Below are 25,822 nucleotides of genomic sequence, written 5' to 3' on the forward strand. Positions count from 1 at the left end.
CCGCCCTGCCTCATTCGGAGGATTTTACCAGGGAGGGGGGAGCCGACATCCTTGCCTTCCATTTCGAACCCTCCCATGTTTTCTCAGCGCGCTTCTGTCTTCCTTACCAGACGGCATCCATTAAAGAGGGAAGCACCGAAGAGCTGCACAATGTCTTCAGACTCATAGCGCTGGGAGCTGCCCATCTGGGAGCACCTGGGTAGGCTAAGGATGTCTTGGCTGCCATGGCAACCACACAGCTGTCCCAACACGCCCTCAGCCCCATGCATGTGGCAGGTCATACTCTGGATCTGGTTTTCTCAAGGCAGGAGGATGGTGCTCTGGATGCGAGTGTGTGTGTCTTTCTAGGATCGCATTGTTATGGTCAGATCACTACCAACTGAGATGTCGGCTGGCTGTGGTCATGATCCAGGCCCTCTGCAGGAAGATGATCTGTCACTGATAGATCCAGACAGAGTCCGGAGTACCTTGGGGCGTTTAGCTGGTATGCCTGGCACGCCAATTGATGCTGTAGTCCAGCCTGTTCCCACCAGATGTTCTCCAGATGTGTTGGACTACAGCTCCTGTCACCCCCATGCCGGCTGGGGATGGCAGAGGTTGTACTAGCCCAACACATCTGGAGAGCACCAGGCTGGGGAAGGATGCTGCAGGCATAAGCTACAGGAAGGCAGATTTTCGTTGAGCACCGTGAGTTTCCAAGTAGCCATGACCAACCAGGGCTCCCTCCCCTCCCTCTGAAGCCCACACGGACTTCATTTCTTCCTCTTTCTCCTGATACCACTCTAAAACTATCCATTCTGCTGGTTGCATGGCCCGCCCTGTGCTTCTGAAACGCAAGCCACCCCTGTTTTGCTGAGGCTGCCCCCCCCGGGCTCCCCAGTGCCCTTTCCTCTCCTGATCTGGGGAGGCATCGCTTCCTCCCTCAGGCCCAGTGTTGGGGGTGGTCTGCTGAGCAGTCCTTTTCCTGTCAATATTTGTGGTAAAATAAACCTTATTTTAATCTCCCCTTTTAATCTAATCTAACTCATTCCCCCACTTTGATGTAGCACAGCGCATAATCTACCATGTGTGCGCCACAACTCTGCCGGCTGGGGAATGCTGGGAGTTGTAGGACTTTTTCTGTCTGAACAAGCACAGGATTGCGCCCTGAGTGGCTTTTGCTTCTGTTCGTTCCCTTTGTTTAGCCTCCTTCTGTTTCTGGCTGCCGGAACTACATTCGTAGTCAGACATGGCGGGATGTGCATGTGTGTGCACTAGACATTTGCATATATTTGGGGCTTACCAATTAGCATACTGGCTCCCACTCTCCATGGAATCAGTGACCATGATGTTTCTGGTGCTTTGTCCCTCCCACCAGCTATTCCTCCTTCCTGCCTATGCACAAGGAATGCAGGGATACTGGCAGATCTTGAAAGAACATGCCATGTTGGGAAGCACGCACCCCTTTGTCTCTCCGACCACACGTGCCCACTTAATGGCACAAGTACACGCCTTCTGCTATGGAGAAGGGCCTGGGGGCAGCAGCTCCCTGTTCAGAAGGCTGCTTGTTCTGCTTCTGACTGGCGTCAGCAAATCTCACAAAATCTGGGCAATAGGTAACTAGGTAAAGGGAAATATGTTTCCATAACTATCCTTACGCATGATTTACCACAGCCTTCTCCAGTTGTGTTGGGCTACAACTCCCACCATCCCCAGTGTCCATGATGGCTGTGGATGGTGGGAATTGTAGTTCAACACATCTGGAGGACAGCGGGTTGGGGAAGGCTGTTTTGCAATCGAGCTTCATTTTTTTCCCATATGGAAATAGGGTTGCAGTCTGGCAGGGCCACTGGATCTCTGTTCCTCTTAGATCTCTGGGTCTGGGTCAAGGGTACCTTTCCCCCTTCCCATGATCCTTTTTCCTGGGGTGGCCCACTAGGATTGAACCTTGGACTTTCTGCATGCAGAGTAGCTGCTTTGCCACTGAACTATGCCCCCCCCCCCAAGTTAGAGTCCTTCCTGTAGACAAACACACTACTTAATCCAAGCGTGGGCAACTTGCAGCCCTCCAAATGTTTTGACCTACAACTCCCATCATCCCTCACCAGTAGCTATGCTGGCTAGGGTTGATGGGAGGTGTAGGCCAAAACATCTGGAGGGCTGCAAGTTGCCCACCTCTGACTTAATCTCAGGTTTCTAGACCTCAATTGGAGGCCTTCTCCACTTCTCTGGTTGATTTACTGGACAGGACCTTTGGCATCAGTCTTGGGAATGTGTCATCATCCAGATTGGCTGTGTTCCAGGGTAGGAAAGGTAGCACGAAGTCCAAGAGGTCACCGGCATGGTTAACGAGCAGGGTTGAGGGAGCTATTAGAGAAAAGGGAGCTTCCTTCAGAAAACAGAAGTCTTGCCCAAGTGAGGAAAACAAAAAGGAGCACAAGCTTGCACAAAGGCGATGCAAGCAGACAATAAGAGATGCGAAAAAGCATTTTGAGGAGCATATCGCTAACAACATCAAGGCCGACAATACATAATTATTTAAATATATCAGAAGCAGAAACCCAGCTAGGGAGGCAGCTGGACCACTGGATAACAATGGAGTTAAAGACGTACTGAAGGAGGACAAGGAGATTGCGGAGAAGCTGAATTAATTTTTTTCACCCATCTTCACTGCAGAAGATATAAGACAGGTACCTGTGCCTGAACTGATGTTTTCAGGGAGTCTGAGGAACTGAGGCAAATAGTGATGACAAAAGATGAAGTTCTCAACCTTACTGATAAACTGAAAGCAAATAAATCAGAAGGCCCAGATGCTATCCATCCTAGAGTTCTCAAAGGACTCAAATATGAAATTGCTGATCTTCTAACCAAAATATGCAACATGTCCCTAAGATCAGCCTCTATACCAGAGGACTGGAAGATGGCCAATGTAACACCCAATTTTCAAAAACGGATCCAGGAGGGATCCAGGAAATTACAGACCAGTTAGCTTAACGTCTGTTCTGGATAAATTGGTGGAAAGCATTATTAAAGATAAAATTAGCATGCATATAGAAAGACAAGCCCTGCTGAAAAAGAATCAACACGGCTTCTACAAAGGTAAATCCCATCTCACTAACCTTTTAGAGTTCTCTGAGATTGTCAATAAACATGTAGACAGGGGTGATCTGGTAGACATTGTTTACTTGGACTTCCAAAAAGCTTTTGACAAAATCTCTCACCAAAGGTTCCTGAACAAACTTAGCAGTCATGGAATAAGAGGAGAGGTCCTGTTATGGTTAAAGAGCAGAAAGCAGAGAGTAGGAATAAATCATAAATTCTCCCAGTGGAGGGAAGTAAATACTAGGGTCCCACAGGGATCTGTATTAAGACCAATTGTTTTCAACCTATTCATAAATGATCTGGAATTAAGAGTGAGCAGTGAAGTGGCCAGGTTTGCTGATGACACCAAACTATTTAGGGTGTTTAAAACAAAACAGGATTGTGAAGAGCTCCAAAAGGATCTTTCCAAACTGGGAGAATGGGCATCTAAATGGCAAATGTGGTTCAGTGTAAGCAAGTGGAAAGTGATGCACGTTGGGGCAAAAAAATCCCAATTTCAAGGATAGCCTGAAGCTTTGGGCCACCTGCAATCGTTGAGCCATGTGTCCAGGAGAGGGTCTCCTACAATATGGTGTTATGGTGGTGCTCCCAGCCCCAATCCCTTATTCTCCTCTCCATGTTTTCTCTGTTATTGGCATGGGGGTGCCGTGGACAGCCACTTGTCAGGGATGCTCTGACGTGGATTCCTGCTTTGAGCAGGGGGTTGGACTCGATGGCCTTGTAGGCCCCTTCCAACCCTACTATTCTATGATTCTATGATTCACACAAAGAGCTGGGCTGGACCGGATTCCATGCCACCTCCTAAAGGACATGAAAAATAAAATTTTTATTTATTTATTTATTTTTTACTAACTTTTTTTCATTTATTTGTCTTGTAACACACACTTCCACACCAGTGGGACTCTGCTTTTAACCTCTACTGAGTAGAGGAGCAGGCACAGGCTAGTCTAGAACAATCACAAAGCTAGACACAAAAAGGGAAAAGAGGCTATGGAAGGACAAGACTCTCCAGTGGTGGTGACCTGCAAGGTGTGTGCAATGTTTGTTTTCTTGCCTGAGAACAACTTGGCCTACACCTGCAACAAGTGCAAGTTGATCACGCTGCTGGAGGAAAAAGTAAGTGGACTGGAGCGGCGACTGTCAACCCTCCGGGGAATAAGAGAACACGAAGAGTTCTTGGACAGAATGGGGGAACTACAGCAACAAAGGGCAGACCAGAAGCTTGAAGAGCAACAGCAAGATGAGGCAGTGGGAAATGCTGAGGTGAAGAAAAATGGAGTAGAGGATACTCCTTGGAAAACGGTGACAGTTAGGAGAAGAAGAACTAGACGCCACTCTGCACCAGTGGAAGCGGTGGAGCTGTGGAACCGATTCCAGGTACTTGCAGATGAGACTGGAGGACAGCCTGCAGAGGAAGAATCACAGGGGAACCTGCATGAGAGTGAGCAAGAGGCTAAAGGTCAGTCAAACAGAGGCGATGAAACCCAGGCCTACAAGAAGAAGAAGAGAAGAGTGGTAGTAGTGGGAGACTCCTTGCTGCGTGGGATCGAGACCCAAGTATGTCGCGAAGACCCGTGGACTCGCCAGGTATGTTGTCTCCCAGGAGGACAGATTAGAGACGTGACTGAAAGGTTGCCTGCACTCATAAAGCCCACTGACAGGTATCCCTTTCTTCTCATCCATGTGGGAACAAATGATACCGCCAAGCGGAGCTACGAAGAGATCACGTCAGACTTTGAAGCTTTGGGAAGGAAACTCAAGAACTTTGGGGCCCAGATAGTTTTCTCATCCATCCTTCCAGTAGTTAGAAGAGGGATAGAAAGGGAACGAAAAATACTCTGGGTGAATGACTGGCTACGAAGGTGGTGCCGACGAGAGAGATTTGGATTCTGGGACCACGGGCTATACTTCCTGGAAGATGGGCTGTTGGCTAGGGATGGGTTGCACCTCACAAAGGCTGGGAAGAATGTGTTTGGCCACAGCATGAAGAACTTCATCAGGAGGGCTTTAAACTGAATCCTACGGGGAAGGGAGATGTAATGTTGGGGGTAACAATGGACGTAGGCGCATGCACTGCAATGGAGAGAACAGCTCTGATAGCGCCCAATAATAGTCTTCAGACACAGGTAGGAAGAAAGCCAGACTATGAAGCACATGGTCTTCGATGTCTATATACTAATGCCCAGAGTATGGGAAACAAACAGAACGAACTTGAACTCTTAATACAGGAGGGAAATTATGACTTGATAGGTATAACTGAGACTTGGTGGGATGACTCTCATGACTGGAATACAGCAGTTGAAGGATATAACTTGTTCAAAAAGAACAGGAGGAACAGAAAGGGAGGCGGGGTTGCACTGTATGTGAAAAATACATATCTCTGCACAGAAATACAGGAGGAGGAGCTTGGTAGCCCCATCGAGAGCATCTGGGTTGAAATAAATGGAGCAAAGAATAAAAGGAACCTGGTGGTCGGAGTCTACTACCGGCCACCCAATCAAGGAGAAGACAAGGATGAAACTTTTGAAAAGCAAATAGCCAATTTTTTAAGGAAGCATGATGTAGTAGTAATGGGGGACTTCAATTTCCCCGATATTTGTTGGGAGACAAATTCTGCAAAACATGGCCCCTCCAGGAAATTCCTGACTTGTGTGGCGGATAACTTCCTCCTACAGAAAGTAGAGGAAGGAACTAGAGGATCGGCTATCCTTGACTTGATCCTAACCAACAGAGATGACTTAGTGGATAAAGTAGCAGTTACAGGAACTCTGGGGGAAAGCGACCATGTTGTACTTGAGTTCTTGGTTCTAAGGGAAGCAAAAGCCGAGTGTACTCAAACGCGTACCCTGGATTTTAGGAAAGCTGATTTTAATAAACTCAGAACAATGATCAGTAAGGTCCCATGGCAAGCAATGCTAGCGAGAAAAGGAGTCCAAGATGGGTGGGAACTTTTAAAAAAGGAAATTCTCAAGGCACAATCACAAACAATTCCAACAAGAAGAAAAGGTGGAAGACAACAGAAGAAGCCAATGTGGCTTCACAAAAAGCTTAGGGATGACCTGAAAACAAAAAAGGACACATATAGGAAGTGGAAAGAAGGCCAAGTAACAAAGGAAGAGTACAGGCAGGTAGCACAGAATTGCAGGGATGGCGTCAGGAAGGCTAAAGCGGAGAACGAGGTGAGGTTAGCGAGGGATGCTAAAAACAACAAAAAGGCTTTCTTCAGCTACGTGCATAGTAAAAGGCAGAGGAAAGAAATGGTTGTTCAGCTATTAAATAAGGATGGCAAAATGATAACAGAGGACAAAGAAAAGGCAGAGGTGCTCAATTCCTACTTTGGCTCAGTCTTCTCCCAAAAGAGGGTCTATGACCCCCCTGGCAAAGGCGAAGTACAGGCTGAAGGGGCAGGATTGCAGCTTGAGATCGACAGGCATATGGTCAAGGAACACCTCATTACTTTGAATGAGTTCAAATCTCCAGGGCCAGATGAACTGCATCCTAGAGTCATAAAGGAACTGGCAGAAGAACTCTCAGAACCGCTGTCTATTCTCTTTGAGAAATCATGGAGGACGGGGGAAGTGCCAGATGACTGGAGGAGGGCTAACGTTGTCCCTATCTTCAAAAAGGGTAAAAAGGAGGAACCTGGGAACTACAGACCAGTCAGTCTGACATCAATCCCTGGGAAAATTCTGGAGCAGATCATAAAGCAATCCATCTGGAAGCACCTTGACAACAATGCCGTGATTACTCGAAGCCAACATGGATTTGTCAAAAACAAGTCCTGCCAGACAAATCTGATCTCATTTTTTGATCAAGTCACCTCCCTTGTAGACCGTGGGAATGCTGTAGACATCATATACCTCGACTTCAGCAAAGCTTTCGACAAAGTGCCCCATGATATCCTGATGAGCAAACTAGCTCGAAGTGGGCTAGATGAAACAACGATCCGGTGGATCCACAGTTGGCTACAGAATCGGACTCAAAGAGTGCTTATCAATGGGACCTTCTCAAGCTGGGGAGAGGTAACGAGTGGGGTACCGCAGGGCTCAGTCCTGGGCCCAGTGCTCTTCAATATTTTTATTAATGACTTGGAGGAGGAGGTGCAGGGAATGCTGATCAAATTTGCAGATGACACAAAATTGGGAGGGATAGCTAATACTTTGGAAGACAGAAACAAAATTCAAAGTGATCTGGATAGACTGGAGTGCTGGGCAGAAAACAACAGAATGGCATTTAATAGGGACAAATGCCAAGTTCTGCACCTAGGAAAAAGAAACCAAATGCACAGTTACAAGATGGGGGATACGTGGCTCAACCACACTACGAGCGAGAAGGATCTTGGAATTGTCGTCGATCACAAGCTGAATATGAGCCAACAATGTGATGTGGCTGCAAAAAAGGCTAATGCTATTTTGGGCTGCATTCATAGAAGCATCGCTTCCAAATCCCGGGAAGTACTAGTTCCCCTCTACTCAGCACTGGTTAGGCCTCATCTGGAGTACTGTGTCCAGTTCTGGGCACCACACTTTAAGAAGGATGCAGACAAGCTGGAGAGGGTTCAAAGGAGGGCAACAAAGATGATCAGGGGACTGGAAACAAAGCCCTATGAAGAGAGACTGAAAGAACTGGGCATGTTTAGCCTTGAGAAGAGAAGACTGAGGGGAGATATGATAGCACTCTTCAAGTACTTGAAAGGTTGTCACAGAGAAGAAGGCCAGGATCTCTTCTTGATCATCCCAGAGTGCAGGACACGGAATAATGGGCTCAAGTTACAGGAAGCCAGATTCCGGCTGAACATCAGGGAAAACTTCCTGAGTGTCAGAGCAATACGGCAATGGAACCAATTACCTGGGGAGGTGGTGGGCTCTCCCACACTGGAGGCCTTCAAGACGAGGCTGGACAGCCATTTGTCAGGGATGCTCTGACTTGGATTCCTGCATTGAGCAGGGGGTTGGACTCGATGGCCTTGTAGGCCCCTTCCAACCCTACTATTCTATGATTCTATGATTCTATGACACTCTCCTGGCTCTGTGGTAGCCCAGAGCTGATTGTGGGATGCAGACCCCCAGATCTGTAATTGTCACCTGGACTCATCACACTTTAATGAGTGTTGTGCAAAAATGGCAGTTTTGATTGGAAGGGATTTTGTGGTTCTTCAAAGGGGCAGTCCCAGTCATGGGGACAGATGTTATGGGATAGTAGCCCAAAGCCTAGTTTGTGGTGTGAGGGCACATAAACATTAGCGCTTTATTTTTTTACTGACTGAGCTGAGTTTTGAACTTTGATGCAAATAAGGAACTGGGAACTAATAACCAAGTTCAGCATCATTCCTCACAAGTGGCGCAAGCCAGCGAACAGCGGTATGCCTCGGGCTGACTGCGGTGGCAGAGAGCCAGGGAGCTGGCCCGTCAACCTTTGTGGGACTGCTCCTCTCTGGCTGCCAGCGCTGCTTCCCCCATCACGCCCCTGAAGCAGATGGATCCTTGCCAGGGCCGTGCAGCCGAGCAAACGCTTCCCCTGCGTGGAAAGGCTCCTCTGGGAACGCGCTGACCTGGAGGAGGGGCTGGGAGTCTCCCTTGGGAGCAGAGCCGGCCCTGCGGCTGGTCTAACGTCCCCCTGCCAGGCTCTGTGGTCCCTTCTTGTCCCTCTTCCGCTTCCCACCATGTCAGGCCGCACCACCAACCTGAGACTCGAGTTGCCCCTGCTCTGTGCAGCCCTTCAGCTCCTCACTGTCCTCCTCTTCGCTTTCTTTGTCCAGTACGGTGAGCAAACCAGTGCGAAGCTCTGGCACGAGGAGATGACGCTCCGCAACAAAAGCCGCCAAGACAACGAATTCTACAAGCGCTACCCAAGTGAGTATTCGCCCACGCCTTGGCGGCCCCTCCGTGCAGAACTGCCCCCCCCCCCCCCATTGCGTGGCGTCTCTTGTCTGGATTATTTTGGAGAGAACGTTCGGAGCGGGGGAGTGTTGTGAGCTGGGGGGGCCCTCGCTCAAATCCCTCACCACGCAGAAACATGCCGGGGCCCTGGTCCTGCACTGGTGAGTCCTGAGCCACAACTGGGTTGCCCAGCGATCCTGCCCAAGGGGGTCACACCTCCCTAGGGGTGTTTCCCAAAGTCTCACCTTAATTTCTCCCCAGATTTTAGAGTTCTTCTGAATCACCTGCTTCTGAAGTGACACCAGTTCTTCGTTGTTCCATTTTCTATTTCTGAATGTTATACAGAATAGTGTGTATGCTCATACGTGCAGTGCTAAAATCCCCCCCATCAGTCATATGTATGATTGCATCAAGATTTTTTGAATGGTGTTTTACAGGTGCAGTTCTGCGTATCAGTGTATTACATCTGTCAAACATGTGAACTTTTGCATGTCACTAAACACTGCATGATTCAGTCAGTAAAATGTATTTATTTATTTGTTTGTTTGTTTATTTATTTATTTATTACATCTATATCCCACCTTTCTTCCACTGTGGAACTCAAGGTGGTTACGTGTGGTTCCCAGGCGGTCTCCCCCGCAAGCACTGACCAGGCCAGACCTGCTTAGCTTCAGCAGTGTGGCTGCCTCACATGCCTTCAGACTATGCCCTGAAATGCTGCATGTAGAGTCTTGATTCAATCATACATATGATCACATTGTTGCAGTGCTTTCTCACTGCTCAAGTGTGCATCAGTTATATAATGGGAGGGAAGACAAAAATGAGCTGAAAGCTCATTTATAAATATTCTAATAAAAAAAGAAAAATAGCTGCATCCAACATTCAAAAGGTAATATATATGTACAAATGGGTCCCTGCAACAAAATGTTGTAGTATATCCCTAGTGTACATGCGTTACCCAAGCCTGTGACTCAGGCTGTGGCTGAGGAGGCTGAAAAAACTAAACTTAGAAAATACAGGAGTCCCTGGGTCTGACTTCATGTGCAAAATTTATTTCCAGGTTTTGGGGTTTTGAACATTTTAAACGTTTTGAACTTTAATACACGCAAATCAATGGAGCAGGAGGCATCTCCATGCAATTAAATGCTCAATTTGGCCTGGGCGGAGATCTCAATCCCAACTTGTTCCTTTCTCCATCGATATCTATGGGCAACTCTCTCTTCCATCTTTGAGGATGTTTAAAAATAGCTTTTCACTGTGAACCAGCATGTGACTTATCTAGAATGAGAGGGTTTTTTCTACCTTTTACAACTATATCTATATTGAAGGGGTGTTGCAAATGCAGAATACAGGAAATAGCAGAAATAGCCCACCATTTCACACTGAAGCCACCTGGAACAGAGCACTTGACAAGATACACTCAGCACAGTAGGAAGATATTCTGCTAAAAGCACATACAAAGACAGGTGCCAGTCAAATATCTTTGTGGCAAATCCCCTGCAAAACCAGTATAGGGACTGAAAGCCTTGAACAATCCTAATGACAGTGGAATCAACAAACGGACCTCTCACAGCAGAATTGGTTAAGAAGAGGTTTCCAGATGTGCTGGAGGGTCTGGGATGCCTACCAAGATATTGTAGGATCAAACTATCCGAAGATGCAATGCCAGTGATTTATGTACCACACCATCTTCTTCTAACAATGAAGCCTCCAATGGAGAAAAGTCTCCATCACATGCAACAGTCAGGGATAGTGAGCGTGTGAGGAACCCTTGGAGTGGGTCAGCTTAATGGTTGCTGTAAGAAAAAAAGGAATACAGGTGCCATCAGGATATGTATAGACCCTTGAGACTTCAATAAGGCAATCATGAGAGCGCATCACAGCTTCCCCACTCTGGATGACAAGTTGCAAGCTATCAGGTATTCCGCATTCTAGATGCCCAGTCTGGCTATGGGCAAATCAGGCAGGATAAAGACAGCAGCAAGCTCACCACTCTCAGCATCCCATTCAGAAGGTGATGCTTCAGTACCGATGGAATCACAGTACTGGCCTGCTCAAATGTGAATGAGCAGAAGGGTCCAACCCAGGATACCTGCCAAAGAGACCCTCCTAGAGCCAAAAATAACTAATCATCACAGGGGAAACAAAGCTGGACCGAGAAAAAAGGGGGAAAGGTGCCAATGTGTTAAGACCACTCCCTAGAAATGCAAATGTGATGATACGAAGCCAAGATGTAATGGCACCCTGGAACAGTTACTGAGGCCTTGGAGATCCTAGGTCAGATAGAGCACAAACTGGAAGTGGACAGTCCCTAAGACGAAACCACGGACACCTGAAACTTGCCCCTGCAGCTGACACAGCGATCGGGACAAAGGAAATAGCCACAGGGGATGGAATAGCCACCAGTGTGAATGCCCCAGAAGTGCCATCCAATCGTCAGGAGGAATGAGAAGCATCAGAATCACAGACAAGAGAACAAGATACCCACTCAAAATAGGGAAGAAGACACAACCCCAAGGAGTGGCAAGACTAGCTCACATTTTAGAACTAAGTTGTATCTCACCTTGCTTATGGTAAACGCCACTCGTTTATTTAATGTTTTAATGTCCCTGCAAGAGATACAGCTGTGCCCCAGGAGTCCAGCCCCTTGGAAAGCAGAGTCCTAGGGGTGGCTGGCTGGGATGCAGAGATGTGGGCAGGTGGCTGGCAGGCCTTGTCTGTAAGAACGGAAGTGGGTTGTATTCAGCTCCCTCTGCTGAAGTCTCTGCCAGAAAACCAGAACAAGACATCAGGCATGCACAGTCTCTGTACAGCTCGAATGCTCTCCAGTGTTTTGAGAGGAATCCCACTGTTCCTGTCAGCATTCTGACAGTATGGGAGGGGTAGCTGGAAACTGTCAGATGAGATAAGAGTGAGGTGATTTTGAAGGCTGAGGGAATCACTTTCACTGACTGACTCACTGATGAAGAGAGGGAGGAAGAGGAAAAAGCTGTGCTGGAAAAAGCTGTGCAGGCTTACTCAAAAGGAAGCTATTCTGAACATATAGGCACACATCTATTCATTTGTACACATCTATTCAATTAATGATTTGTTTGTGGTTTGTTTTTTAGCTCACCACTTAAATACTTCCTTTTTTAGTTTGGCAATGTAATGCTTCCTTTAAAAAAAACAGGGAAATTCCATTATAAAAAAAAACCTTCTGGTTTAAGACTAGAATTAATGCTCTCTCATGTTGGCTGAAGCTCCACAAAGCCTGGAAATAGGACGCTAAGCCTGTTGCCTTAACCGAAGCGCCCCATGATAAGTGCAATGTTGTTGTTGTTCAGTTGTTCGTGTCCGACTCTTCGTGACCCCATGGACCATAGCACGCCAGGCCTTCCTGTCATGCGCTCTCTCCCGGAGCGTGCTCAAGTCCATATTCATTGCATCAGTGATGCTATCTAGCCATCTCATCCTCTGCCGTCCCCTTCTCCTTTTGCCTTCAGTCTTTCCCAGCATCAGGGTCTTTTCCAGAGAGTTTTCTCTTCGCATTAGGTGGCCAAAATATTGGAGCTTCAGCTTCAGTATCTGTCCCTCCAATGAGCACTCAGGGTTGATTTCCTTTAGGATTGCCTGATTTGACCTCCTTGCTGTCCAGGAGACACGTTAGAGTCTTCTCCAGCACCACAGTTCGAAAGCATCAATTCTTTGGCGCTCAGCCTTCCTTATAGTCCAGCTCTCACAGCCATACGTTACTACTGGGAAAACCATAGCTTTGATTATGCGGACCTTTGTCGGCAAGGTGATGTCTCTGCTTCTTACTATGCTGTCTAGGTGTGCCATAGCTTTCCTCCCAAGGAGCAAGCGTCTTTTAATTTCATGGCTACAGTCACCATCTGCGGTGATCTTGGAGCCCAAGAAAGTAAAATCTGTCACTGCTTCCATTTCTTCCCCTTCCATATGCCAGGAAGTGATGGGGCCAGATGCCATGATCTTCTTTTTTTAATGTTGAGTTTCAAACCAGCTTTTGCACTCTCCTCTTTCACCCTCAACAAGAGGCTGTTGAGATCCTCTTCACTTTCTGCCATTAGGGTGGTATCATCTGCGTATCTGAGGTTGTTGATAATTCTCCCGGCAATCTTAATTCCGACCTGTGATTCATCCAACCCGGCATTTCTCATGATGTACTCTGCATATAAGTTAAATAAGCAGGGCGACAATATGCAGCCTTGTTGTACTCCTTTCCCAATTTTGAACCAATTGGTTGTTCCATGTCTGGTTCTTACTGTTGCTTCTTGACCCTCGTACAGGTTTTTCAGGACACAGGTAAGGTGGTCTGGTACCCCCATCTCTTTCAGAATTTGCCAGAGTTTGTTGTGATCCACACAATCAAAGGCTTTAGTGTAGTCAATGAAGCAGAAATAGATGTTTTTCTGGAATTGTCTTGCTTTTTCCATGATCCAGCAAAAGTTGGCGATTTGATCTCTAGTTCATAAATTGTGCTTGCTTACAAGCAATAAGCAGGCATGGGTCAAGTCACAGGAAGATTCCTCTAGCAAAACAGTAAGATTCAGATTCTTTGTAACGTAATACAGAACCATCTTCACTGGTCCCAGGCAATCCACCCCCTGGATTCAGGCCTGAAAGACCCAGGAAAAGTGTGGGTGGATGGAGGGTAAGTTGTAAGCAAGCACAATTTGTGACATTGCACAGCATCATCACCGACCATGTCAGTTAAGGCATCAGCCTTAGCTTTACGTTTCCTGGCTTTGTGGCGCTTGAGCTCACATGAGAGAGCTTTAACTCTGTTCTTAAACCAGCAGGTTTCTTGATCTATACCTATATCTCTGTGTCGCTGTCCTTCTGTTCCAGCTACTCCATTCTATTCCTGCTTTCCTGGTTATCTGCTTTTCCCCAAATAAGCCAGCCAGCATTCTGTGCCATTGTGGTATTAATTGAGTATGTGGCTCAACAACACTACAAGCAAGAAGGATCTTGGAATTGTTATAGATCACAAGCTGAATATGAGCCAACAATGTGATGTGGCTGCAAAAAAGGCAAATGCTCTTTTGGGCTGCATTAATAGAAGCATAGCTTCCAAATCCCGGGAAGTACTAGTTCCCCTCTACTCAGCACTGGTTAGGCCTCATCTGGAGTACTGTGTCCAGTTCTGGGCACCGCACTTTAAGAAGGATGCAGACAAGCTGGAGAGGGTTCAGAGGAGGGCAACGAAGATGATCAGGGGACTGGAAACAAAGCCCTATGAAGAGAGACTGAAAGAACTGGGCATGTTTAGCCTTGAGAAGAGAAGACTGAGGGGAGATAGGATAGCGCTCTTCAAGTACTTGAAAGGTTGTCCCAGAGAGGAAGGCCAGGATCTCTTCTTGATCATCCCAGAGTGCAGGATACAGAATAATGGGCTCAAGTGACAGGAAGCCAGATTCCGGCTGAACATCAGGGAAAACCTCCTGACTGTTAGAGCAAGACGGCAATGGAACCAATTACCTAGGGAGGCGGTGGGCTCTCCCACACTGGAGGCACTCGAGACGAGTCTGGACAGCCATCTGTCAGGGATGTTCTGACTTGGATTCCTGCATTGAGCAGGGGGTTGGACTTGATGGTCTTATAGGCCCCTTCCAACCCTACTATTCTATAATTCTATGATCATGGCAGTGTTGTTGTTGTTGTTGCGAAAGGGGGGTGTTTAAACCCCTTTGGGGTTTAAAAATATGATTATGTTGTTGTTGCTGTTGCATATCTGCAAACCTCAGGATTACCCCCACTTTGCTGTTACCTCTTTGTTGCGCATGGTGGTGCAGCTTTGGCTCCCGCTCTGTGAGCACAGGAAGATTTGAATCAATCACATCTCTCCATTGCTCTGCAGCCTCCCAGGGTGCCTGCGCTTCCTGATCTGAAAAAGCCTCATGGAGTTATCTTATGGGATCTTCCCCCAGGCTTTAATTGAAGTGTGGGAAGTCAGGGAGGCTACAGGCTGCTGGAGAGATGACTGTATGCTATAAGACAGGACACTCACACACACTCCTCGGCCACCTCATAAGTAAGGTAAGCACAAGAACCCCGAACCCCACCCATGAGAAATTCTCTGAAATGTTCTTTTTCTCTGAATTGTTTTGGAAATCAATTTCTTTTCTATCAAATTGAATGAGAATGGTTGGAAAAGAATGTTGAAGTAATGTTTTCGCAATGCACTAATCTCTGGGGCAGGGGTGCAGAACCTCTTTCCACCTGGGGCCAAATTCTGTTTTGGAGAAGCTCTCGGGGGCCGTGTTCCAGTGGTGGGCAGGGCCAGAGGCAAGAAGGGGTGGGGCCAACATGAAGCTCTTCCTGCTGCCAACCTTGGAGAGACATTTCAACCTTTTAAAAGGGAGAAAAATTGCACAAAAGCCAGGAAATCACCAAACGCTCAGTCGTTGAGGGAAAGGGTGGGGCCAGGGGAAGGGAGTGGACCTTCTGGAAACCTGGGGGGCTGGACTGAGACCGCAGAGCAGCAGACTTGGCCCCTGGCCTGAGGGCCTGCACCTTTGCTCTAAGGTGAGCTGTTTAGGGTTGCGCAGATTACTGCCAGGGATGGCAGGCAGGAAGCCCTGGCTCAGAATTAGCTCAGTTTCCCTGACTTTTCTAGAGAATTCTCAGGAAAAATTGGGGTTGTTCTCAGATGCTTTGTAATGCTGGCACATCTGGGCAAGTTCCATGCCAGCCCTGGCACCGGCTTCCCTAAAACATGCCCTTGCAAGGAGTGTGCGGTGCCTGGGGCATCAGGCGCAGAGGGCTTTTGCAGCCCCACCGAAGGCCTGGATGCTCATGCTGGCTGGCCCGCCGTTGGTCAGAGTGAGGTGGCTGCCTTGGGCAGCAGATTTTAGGGTAGCCGATTATTAGCTATTTCCTTTCGATGTTCCTTAGCTGCCTTTCCAGACCAGAGTTTTCCCAAGGTGGCATTAATATGTTAATCCTGCAGTTTTACTACCATGGATGGGGAAAGGTGCCTGTGGGGCTTTTGGCCCCAGGTGCCAAAGAGCGTTGGCTGGCTTTGGGCACTGTGCACTTTGACCCACTGGTTGGGCATCATTTGCTGTTCTGCCTCAGCCAGCAAAATGTCCTGCGCTGGTCCTATTGCAGGGGACCCTAACCTTTTTGGGCCAGTGGGCACATTTTGGATTTTGAGAATGTGTCAAGGGCTCCGTCACAAAATGGCTGTCATGTTGAGGTATCCATTCACAAGATGGCTGCTGTGATGAGCATGGCCAGTCACAACGCTTGCATTTCACAAAAAGGCAAACCGGTGAGGCTACAAGATAAGTAATTTGCCCAAGACCCCCCCCCGGACTACAAGGCAGAGTGGGGGCTGGGCCCCAAACACAAAACCGCCCCTTTGAACCCAGTTTATATCTCTTTCAGGATTGTCCCCACACTCCCAGCACACAAGCTACACTCCCCTTAGGCACTCCTTTCTCTCTCTTTTTAGGATCACCTCCTCCAGACCCTCCCTTCCTGTCTCTCTCTTGCGCACATCCTCCTCCCCGCTTTCTCCCCCCATCGCCTCGTCAGGTCACCTGCAGGCCTCCCCAGCCCCTCTCATCACTCTCTCTGCAGCCCTCCCTCCCCCAGTTACTTTGCCCCCTCCCCATGTTAGGTCACCCCCCCAAGACCCCCCTGGTTGCCTTGCTGACAGACCTAGCCTTACCAAAACGCATGGGCTCCAGATGAGGCAGAGAGCAGAAGGAAAGAGAGAAACATGACAGTCTTTAGCAAAGTTTGAGATTAATTTGGGGTGCTTTACTGGCTAAAAAAGGCTATTGCACCCCAGTTGTGCGGCTCTGTGTAGTAGTTGGAGGGAACAGAACCCTCAAAATGCAAAGCTGCTCCTCGGGGGCTCGGACGCCATCTTCCTCTGGTTGTACATTCTGCCTGAATGGGTAAACGCAGTCTCCTCCAAGGCACATACAAAGAAATGGGGTTTCCAGCCTATGGCCAAACCGCCCTGTACACGCCCCATGTCATCTGATCTCGGAAGCGAAGCCGGGTTGGGTCTAGTTAGGACTTGGATGGGAAGCCACCTGGGAATATCTCCTGCCTCAAAGAACTGGAAAGGGAGACACTGCAAGCTCCTTTCCTCAGGTTCCCAAGTGGCAATGGATGCTCTGCATCAGCACCCAGACCTTAAAGGCGAGGCCTCTGCGGTTGCCACAAGCCTTCCCTGCCGGCAGAACCCCCCCCCCAGCTCCTTCCTTTGCATACCTACTGGGAAAGAGGGAGGGATCGCTGGAATGGGGTGAGTGCATTAGAAGTCAGGCCCAAACACTGGTAGGGTGTGAACTCAGCTCAGATCAGCCCAGGGGTTCCTAAACTGGGGGAGTTTGTTTCTGAATACTCCCCTGCCCTGTCCACATTTCAGAGCTCTCATCAGTGCCAACCAGCACCTTGGCATGAACAAGGAGCTCGTGCAGGGGTCACCCCTGGCGCAACATCCGGCTTGCTCCTGGCATGTTATCCTCCCCATGGGCACTGGGCCTCCGCACTCTGCACTCGCTGATGCTTTCACCCAGTGATCGAGGGCGGTCCCGCGTGAAAGCGATTACGAGGGTATTACAAAACGTGCTGTTTACAAAATGGAAAGGGCTTCGGTGTGCACATTGCATCTTATCAGCATGCATACCGACCTCAGCTAACGAAGAAATTCTTTGAACCCAGTCTTGCGTGCATGGCATGTGGACATTTCAACCTTGGAGTCCAGCTGAGCAGGCAAAGCTCTGCTCCAAGACCCTTCCGGGTGCGAGGCAGGAAGGGAGAAATCCAACCTCTGCTTGCCGGATCAGCTACAGTAGCTCACAGGAAGCCCCCCCCCCAATGGGCAAAGATCATGTGTTCTCACATATTAAACTAGCCAATTTTACTCCCCCACCCCACCCCTGCCCAGGCTTCCAAGATGTCCACGTCATGATTTTTGTCGGCTTTGGCTTTTTGATGACCTTCCTGAGACGGTACAGCTTCGGTGGCGTGGCCTTCAACTTCCTGATAGCTGCTTTTGCCATCCAGTGGTCTATCCTCACTCAGGGCTTTTTCCACTCCTTCCACAATGGCAAAATCCACGTGGGAATAGAAAGGTGAGCACAGGGGATGCTTCTCCCTCCATGCTGACTGGCCCTGGACTTTGTGTGCTGGCCTTGCAAAGGAGTTCAGAGGGTGGCTTCCTTTCAGCAGGGGCCATGTGGGAAGATGGAGAAGCCGTTTCAAGAGGAATGGGTGCCATCTTAGATGGGCTCCCCCCCCCCCCAACAAGAGGCAGAAGAATGGGAAGTCAGGGCCCGGAGCAGAGTGCTCTTCACCACATTTGTCCAAAATCCACTTCTCCTATTCCCCCTCCCAAATTCTTGTTTATTTAAAAATTTCCAGCTCAGATATGTACCTTGACATCACCACATTGCTTAATACAATTCAAAAAATTCATATTCTGGCCTCTAGTAATGTAAAGTATCTTAGAGAAATGTCTTGCCCAGAATCTCAGATTCTACAAGTTTACGAGCCCGTTTGCCTGCAAGTCAATTTAAATATTCCTTACGCTCTTTAACTCTAATCAGATGGGTTAATGCAACTCTAGAAGCTGCGTTCAGCTCTTCTGAGCCGCTCTCTGGAGGCAGGTTTTCCCTCCTCCCTCCCCACTGCGCTTCGCCTGCCTGCTTCAGATTTTGAGGATGATGGCTTCAGCCGTTGGTGGGATGTGGGCATGTGTGTGGGGGTTGCTCAAAGAAGCCAGGATTTCACGGGTGAAAACAGGGACAGGTGCGTAGTTTCCATGTCTTCATAAAATATTGCCACCCAGCCTTCCGCACACTGCACATTCTTCAGCATTTCACAGATGAAAACTGGGGGGCCCCTGGATGAAACTTGCATGGGGCTATCGCCCTGCCTCCTTCACGGAATGTTATGGGGGTCCCCGATATTGTCATCTTCCAGTCATAACCCCCTGTTTTCCCACCGCTCCTTCTGTCTTTTTCTTACTGCAGAAGGAGGGAAAGAGGGAAGAACTGCCCCAGGCCTCCCGAGTGGCAGCGCCAGGAGGCCTCCCCCCATCTGGAACGGAGTGCGGAACCTCGGGCCCCGAGGCCAAATCTGGCCCTCCTGGGGCAAAATCTGCCCTCCTGGGGAATTCCCCAGATAGCCCTGCCCCCTTCTTGTGGCCCCACTCACATCCCCCAAATCACCGGCCTGCAGCTGGTTGTGCAGGTGTTGTGCAGAGGCAGAGTTGCCTCTCCGAAGGTGGAGCTGCCGGCAGGGAGAGCTTGGAGCTACAATAAGCTGGACTTTGGGGGCATGTTGGACGCTGCCCCTTGTCTTTGGCCCTGCCCATTTTGCCCTCCGCCCCGCCCACCACTGAGAGCTTCTCCGAAAAGGAATTCGGCCCTCTGGCTGAAAGAGGTCCTCCCCGCCCCCCGGCCGGAGGTGCCTCTGACACACGCTCGCAGCGCTGCCGCTGATCCTCCCCCGCCCCCATGAGGCTCTGCTCCGTCTGCGGCACATTGCCATTGTCCACTCTGCAGTCTCTCCTCTGGTCTGCTCGGAAGGCCATGGGGGGCCTGTTCTGTACGCTGACGTGTATTGGGGAAATGGCTCCATCCATCATTGTCAGCTCAAAACCATCCTGCGCGCACAATGCTCATGGATACCCATTTGCACACCTGGCACAGTGCATCCATTCTTCATTCAGAGATGCAACTTCTAGGAACTGCGAGGTGCCCGGAGAGGAAGGGAATGAGGGACAACTTGAGCAGCTCTTGTTTACAAGACCACAGGAGTGAATTACTGGGAACAGGTCCCCCCACCCCAAAAAAAGGTGCTGGGACAAGTAGAGCTGATCTTCAGGGAGAGCTCTCGTCAGACTTGAGGGATCTCTACACCAGCCTAAAATCCTGCATTTAAAACAGGGCTTTCTGCTTCCGGTTTCAAATGCAGGATCACGACGACTCCCTTTTTTATGTGCTTCCTTTTCCCCCACCCCCTTCCGCCTCCTTCTCCCCATAGCTGAGTCTTCTATTCTCTTTCACTGATCTCGCTCCTCTTCTTGTCGCTTTTGCTCTTTTCACGGAGGAAACTGAAGCAGAGCACAACGGGGTAATTTGATAGCTCATTATCTGTGATCTGTTTAAAAACGGAACAGACGGCATTTAGTGCAGGAGACACCTTGGATGGTCCCGGCGTCATGCGAAGAGCCCGCAAACTTCCGTGAAGGAGCTGTCTCCATTGCAGGATAAAAGCCTGGTGTGAAGGGGCCCCTGATGGTCCTTGAGGGCTCTGCCTTGGAAGGAGTTTGTTCTGGCCTCCTGCAGCCTGATCCTACACCCACCTTTCCGGAAGGGTCCTACTGGTTTAATGGGGTTTATCTGCGGGGAAGTGTGCATGGCCTTGCAGCCTAAATGTCACTCTGTCGCTCCCAATGTTCCCTGCCAGCATGATCAATGCCGACTTCTGTTCCGGGGCAGTCCTCATATCTTTCGGAGCTCTTCTTGGCAAGACAAGCCCTGCTCAGCTGCTGCTGCTGACCTGGCTGGAGGTCACACTCTTTGGCATTAATGAATACATCCTGCTCAGCCTCCTTGAGGTGAGTCACTGCATTAAAAATTATTTCATTTACTTTAATTATGTTCTGCATTTGTGTTCTTCGAGGTGCTGGGGGAGGGGGGACAGCATGCACAGCAATTTACCCCACTTTTTCTGCACAGCAATTCTGCTGTGTAGAGAGGTAATGATAATAAGCCCTAATCATTCACCCAGCGAGCTTTACTGGGGATTTGAACCTAGCTGTCTCTGTATGCACCATGCCAGTGAATTCCAGGGAATCCTTTTCATATGGGCATGTCTGCCACAGAACCCTGTGTGTGTGTTGCAGAGGATTATGGGAAGCGTTCTAGCAGTCACACTTGTTTCATGTACACAGGAAGCAAAAGTAGTCGTGGCGGCAATAAAAAACATTCCAAAGTCCATATTAGGCCAGCCAAAAACTATGCAAGCTTTTGAGATCTCCAGATCTCTTCATCAGACAAGATATTACAAAAAGCAGGTGGGGGGGAAGGAGGGGAGGAAAAAAATGCTGACTTGATGGTGAAATCACAGTGCCTGCATGTCCCAACATGGAGTGTCGGGGGAGGAACCTGCGGACATTCAAATTAGGGTCTAACAGGCCATGTGATGGTTGCAGGTTGAGCCTGGAGCTGCCCCTGGGACCCCTGGGAGCAAGTAAAAGGGAAACGTGTGATCCCCCATGTTTGAAAATATGACACCGCCAGTTTGACCCAAATGGAGTCTAGTCCCACACATCTGGAGGGGGCCAGGTTGGGGGAGGTTGAGCTAGTCCGTAATTAACGTTGAGATGTAGAATCATAGAGTCAAAGAATCATAGAATCGTAGGGTTGGAAGGGGCCTATAAGACCATGGAGTCCACCCCCTGCCCCATGCAGGAGTCCAAGTCAGAGCATCCCTGACAGATGGCTGTCCAGCCTCGTCTTGAACGCCTCCAGTGTGGGAGAGCCCACTGCCTCCCTGGGGAATGGGTTCCACTGTCGCATTGCTCTGACAGTCAGGAAGTTTTTCCTGATGTTCAGCCTGAATCTGGCTGTGTCCACTTCCATGCTGGTTAGTCAGTCTATCTGATTTTTGCACTGCCTAACAGAAGAAAAAAAAGAGTTCAAAACAGAACCCCATGTTTCTAAAATGTGCCAGCCCTAAAACCAGGTATCCAGCGCTGTGTAAGTCCCTCTCTTCCCATGGTCTGTTGTTTCCTACGTCATGGCTCAGGCAAAGGACGCCGGGGGATCCATGACCATCCACACCTTTGGGGCCTACTTCGGACTGATGGCCTCCCGGATTCTTTACCGATCCCACCTGGACAAGAGCCAACGGCGGGAGGGTTCCACCTACCATTCGGATCTTTTTGCTATGATTGGTAAGAGCCCCCCAGTGTCAGCACTGTAAGTACAAAGGCAGAGTTGTAGTAGCTGTTGCTGCTGCTGCTGATTTTATACTGTGTCATCAATGTTCATGGTACTTTATAGAGTTTCATAACAGCAACCACAAATAAATCCAAAGATCCCTGTCCTCAAGGAGCTTGCAATCTAAATTCAACAGTGGGGAAGATAGTTTTGAATGTGTTGGGGGAGGCAAGGAAGGAAGAGTGGGGTGGAGATGTGGTCGGTGGCAAATACCAACGTTTTGGGCCAAGCTAGACAGATGAGTGCTTTTAAATATAAGGATCTGCCACAGCTGTCTGGGGAGAGGGGAGTGTGGATCTGATCTTTAGAGCAAGGGGGGGTGCCCATGAGCGGAGCCGCCCCTCCCTCCACAGCAGCCATTGCCTACCTCCCTGCTCTGTCACTAGAGCACTTGTGCATGAATAATCTGGCATCCTGCCGGAAAGGACGGAACTTTTAAAAAGGGGATGAGAAGAAGCAAACAGACACCCGTCAGTCCTCCAGTTTTTCAAACAAGACAAGGGCGTGGAGCAGAGCGGGGCTATGAACAGTTTGTTTCTGCATGACCTGCTAGGTCAGAAACAGGTCTGCAGTTTCAGCATCCTGCTTCGCACGGTGGCCATGCAGGAACTAAGCCTTCCCTTCTTCCACGCAGGAACTCTCTTCCTGTGGCTCTTCTGGCCAAGCTTCAACTCTGCCGTGACGGCACATGGGGACGACCAGCAACGGACAGTCATGAACACCTACTTCTCCCTGGCTGCGAGCACGCTCGCAACCTTTGCCACCTCGGCCCTGGTGAACGCAGGAGGCAAGCTGGACATGGTGAGGTCCCCTGGAAGGCCTCTTCTGCCACGTGTCCGGAGAGCAGGTCCCCTGCCAGGCTTCCCTCTGAGTCGCTTCCTGGTCTGTGGGAGAGGCCGTGCTCCGCAGACACCGGCCCTGATGTCATCCCGGCAGCGTCTCAGGTTTAAAGCCCTGGGAAACAGCTCTCTCTGCCTGGCAGCACTGCGGGGGGTGAGGTGTCTGGACGTCTGCGCCGGGAGAAGAAGCCCTCGTGGCTTCCCCCGCTCCCCTGCATGTGCACAACTGCCACTCGCATAACCCCCCGCAGTGCAGTGCAGGTTGGCGTGTTGTCCGAACCTGGCGCAGCGGGGGGGGGGGGCTTCAGACCCACCCTGCACAGTGGGGTTTGTAGGGTGAGTACGAAGCCACCCTGCTGTGCCCACCCTGGGTTTGGACGATATGCCAGCCCGCACGCCGGGGGCGGGGGAGAAGCCATGAGGGCTTCTAACCCCTGCATGATCATCCAAACTCATGGCCTGGCTCAGCATAACTGCCAACGCTCCACTGGTGAATTTGGGGACGTCCGTATAGCCCTCGGGTCCCCACCCAAGGAGCATGGCCAAAGGCCTGCCCCCCACGCATGCTGGAGCACAGCACTGAAGGATGCACGCAGCCTGCTGGTTCACTGATTCTGCAGCCGCCTGTCGCCACCCATTTAAAAGCCAAGAAGATGGCTGTTGGTTGGGTTAAAGAGCTAGAGGAAAAAAATACGTATTTGTTCTGAAATATATCTTACCAGCATCTTCAGGGTGTGAAATGGGGGTCTGTACATGAAGGTAAGGCCCTAGTGCACTTGCACGTCCCTTGATAAGGATGAGCCTTAGAGCCAAGATCTGTCCACGCAGAGATTTACATTCCAGAGCTGGGACGGGGAACCGTTTGGCCCGAGATGGGGGTCATCGGAGGCCCATTCCAGCAGTGGGCAGGGCCGCTGCTGATATGGTCCCCAGCATTTCACCCACTCCCTCACACACCCCTTTCCCAGACCACCCCCTCAACACCTGCTCCATGCATTTCCATCCCCACCAGGGAGGCTGGATAGGGAGGTTTAAACCTTCCCGCCCAGTGTGCCATGATGGGGATGGAAATCACCCCCCCCCCCCCCGTTATCCTCAGCTCTTCCATGCTGATCACCTGAGGAGTGGAGAGGGCCTGATCCAGTTCCTGACTCAGCCCATGGCTCACTCAGGAGCTGGCTTCACTCCTCCTGGCTTCACTCCTCCCAGTCAGGAAGGGCGAGGGCACAGTGATGTCCTACGCTGGCTTCACCCGTCCTTTCCTCATGTGACAAAGCAGTGTGTCTGCACCTCTCATCCTGCGAGGTAGGACAGTCTGCAAGACACCTTTTATCTAAATTTTATCTACATTCCTAAGGGGTCTCGTGTATATATTTTAATATCTCTTGGCCTGCCCACATCAGAAGAGAGGCTGATGGTTTTCATATGCAGAAGGATGGGCCCCTTTTCCAGAGCTTCCTTTGAACTCTGGGAGTGCGAGGCAGGCAAACTTCCTGGCTAGACAAAGGAAGCAAATCAAATAATCAATACATGTATTAAAGAGCCAAGCTGGGGGAAGTGGAGAAGGAGCCAGCTGCTTTTAAAAGAGAATGAAACTCCACGCCAGCTCCCAGCACCCTCTTGCCAGGATCCTAAGAGCGACTCCCAACGCGCCCTGCAGGGCGTGGAAGGGCTTTGCCTTGAAGACAAAGAGAAGGGCCCACAGTGGCAGGCGTTTGTTCCTGCAGGGGCTGGCCTGGGCGGCTCCCAGAGAGGGAAGGAAACAACAGACTGCTCCCGCCACCCTCTTTATCAGAATCCCGAGAGTGACTCAGCAAAGCAGGTTACGGGTGGGAAGACGAGACCCGCCCGGGGCCCCCTGGCACACCTCGGCTGGCCGCCCCCTCTGCTTTCCGTCCAGGAGGACCCTTCCCAGGCGCAGCGCTCCCGCTGGGGGGTGGCAGCTCCCAGGGAGGGAAATTCAAGCTGGCCAACTGTAGCCTGGGAGGGGACAGGCCACGCTCCTCAGGGGGGCCTCTGTGAGGTAAGCTGACTCAGGCCAGGATGTGTGGCGACTGCAGGCTGCCCAGACAGCTTTGGCTATTGGGCGGTACAGAAATGTTACCAATAAATAATCGGAATGGAAATGGTGGGGTGTAGCATTGCCTGGCCACGTTCTTTCCTCAGTGACCTTTCCGGAAAGGTGGGGGAGGGGAAGGTTTGGTTCATCGAAGGTTAATTTTTTTAGAAGAGCTTCATAAAATTTGCAAATTTCTTCATATTGAAGACGGAAAAAGTTGAGATTTACCACATCTGAATGTGGGAGAAACCGAAACAGATATTCCGTGTCTCTTGCAGTATCAAATTTGGCTCTCAGTGGCGGCAGACACACAAATGCCGTGTACTGTGGAACTCTGGGTAATTTGGCGTTTTCGTCCCTTGCAGCCTCAGTCCCGAGAGTCGTTTGCACAGAATCACTTTCCTGCTGGAGAGTGTTCTGCCTTCCCCACCGATCCTTCCGGGCTCCTTCTGAGGGTGGAGGCTGGGGCCATGGCTTTGGTTCCCTAGAAGGCCTGGAGCCCCCAGTGTGGTACCCGCAGGCCCCTCTCCTGACCTCCCACACTCCCTGCCCCTCTTGATTTTTTATTTTATTCCTTAAGATTTTATAATTAATTGTGCCTCTCTTTAACATAAGGCTGAGTCAGCCTGAAAAGTGGGGATTTGGGGGTCTATGCCTGGCATGTTCTTTGCAGATCAGGGCAAAGTGAGAAGGAAGCAAAGCCTGGAGGAGAAGCTCTTCTTGAGGCCACGGCTCAGTCAGGAACCGCGCACCCAGCCTTTCTCTCTTGTCGGGGGGGCAGGGGCTTCAGGTCTGGGGAGGGGCCTTGCCTGAGGCTTGTGCAGGCTGGATGGTGGGCCAAATCTGGCATGCAGGCCAGAGGTTCCCCATCCCTGTTCCAGAGACTGAATCAAGGGAGTGGAACTTCAAGAGGTGACAACGCGAGAAGACTGGCACAAAATATTTGAACAAGGCATCTGCAAAGCAGGAATAGCATCAACACAG

At 49.9% G+C, this 25,822-nt stretch overlaps 1 protein-coding gene across 3 annotated transcripts in view; it reads left to right on the forward strand.

Annotated features, from left to right (window-relative positions):
• Positions 1-2,351: 2,351 nt before the first annotated feature.
• RHBG (Rh family B glycoprotein) overlaps positions 2,352-25,822 on the forward strand; it is a 35,346-nt gene continuing 11,875 nt past the window's right edge. Inside the window, exons 1-7 of one of the 3 annotated variants that reach the window (XM_084824452.1) lie at positions 2,740-3,078; positions 8,840-8,933; positions 14,824-15,002; positions 17,875-18,061; positions 20,403-20,553; positions 21,747-21,894; positions 22,575-22,741. In XM_084824452.1, the coding sequence (XP_084680578.1) occupies positions 17,895-18,061; positions 20,403-20,553; positions 21,747-21,894; positions 22,575-22,741 (633 nt within the window). In that variant the 5' untranslated portion in view covers positions 2,740-3,078; positions 8,840-8,933; positions 14,824-15,002; positions 17,875-17,894. Of the gene's footprint in view, positions 3,079-8,451; positions 8,934-14,823; positions 15,003-17,874; positions 18,062-20,402; positions 20,554-21,746; positions 21,895-22,574; positions 22,742-25,822 lie in introns of those variants that run through there. The other 2 variants (XM_084824451.1, XM_084824450.1) reach the window with 2 other exon arrangements.

Source organism: Heloderma suspectum, chromosome 17 (genome assembly GCF_057233095.1).
Source record: "Heloderma suspectum isolate Gila_16-S chromosome 17, 16-S_ref, whole genome shotgun sequence".
Taxonomy (NCBI): Eukaryota; Metazoa; Chordata; class Lepidosauria; order Squamata; family Helodermatidae; genus Heloderma; species Heloderma suspectum.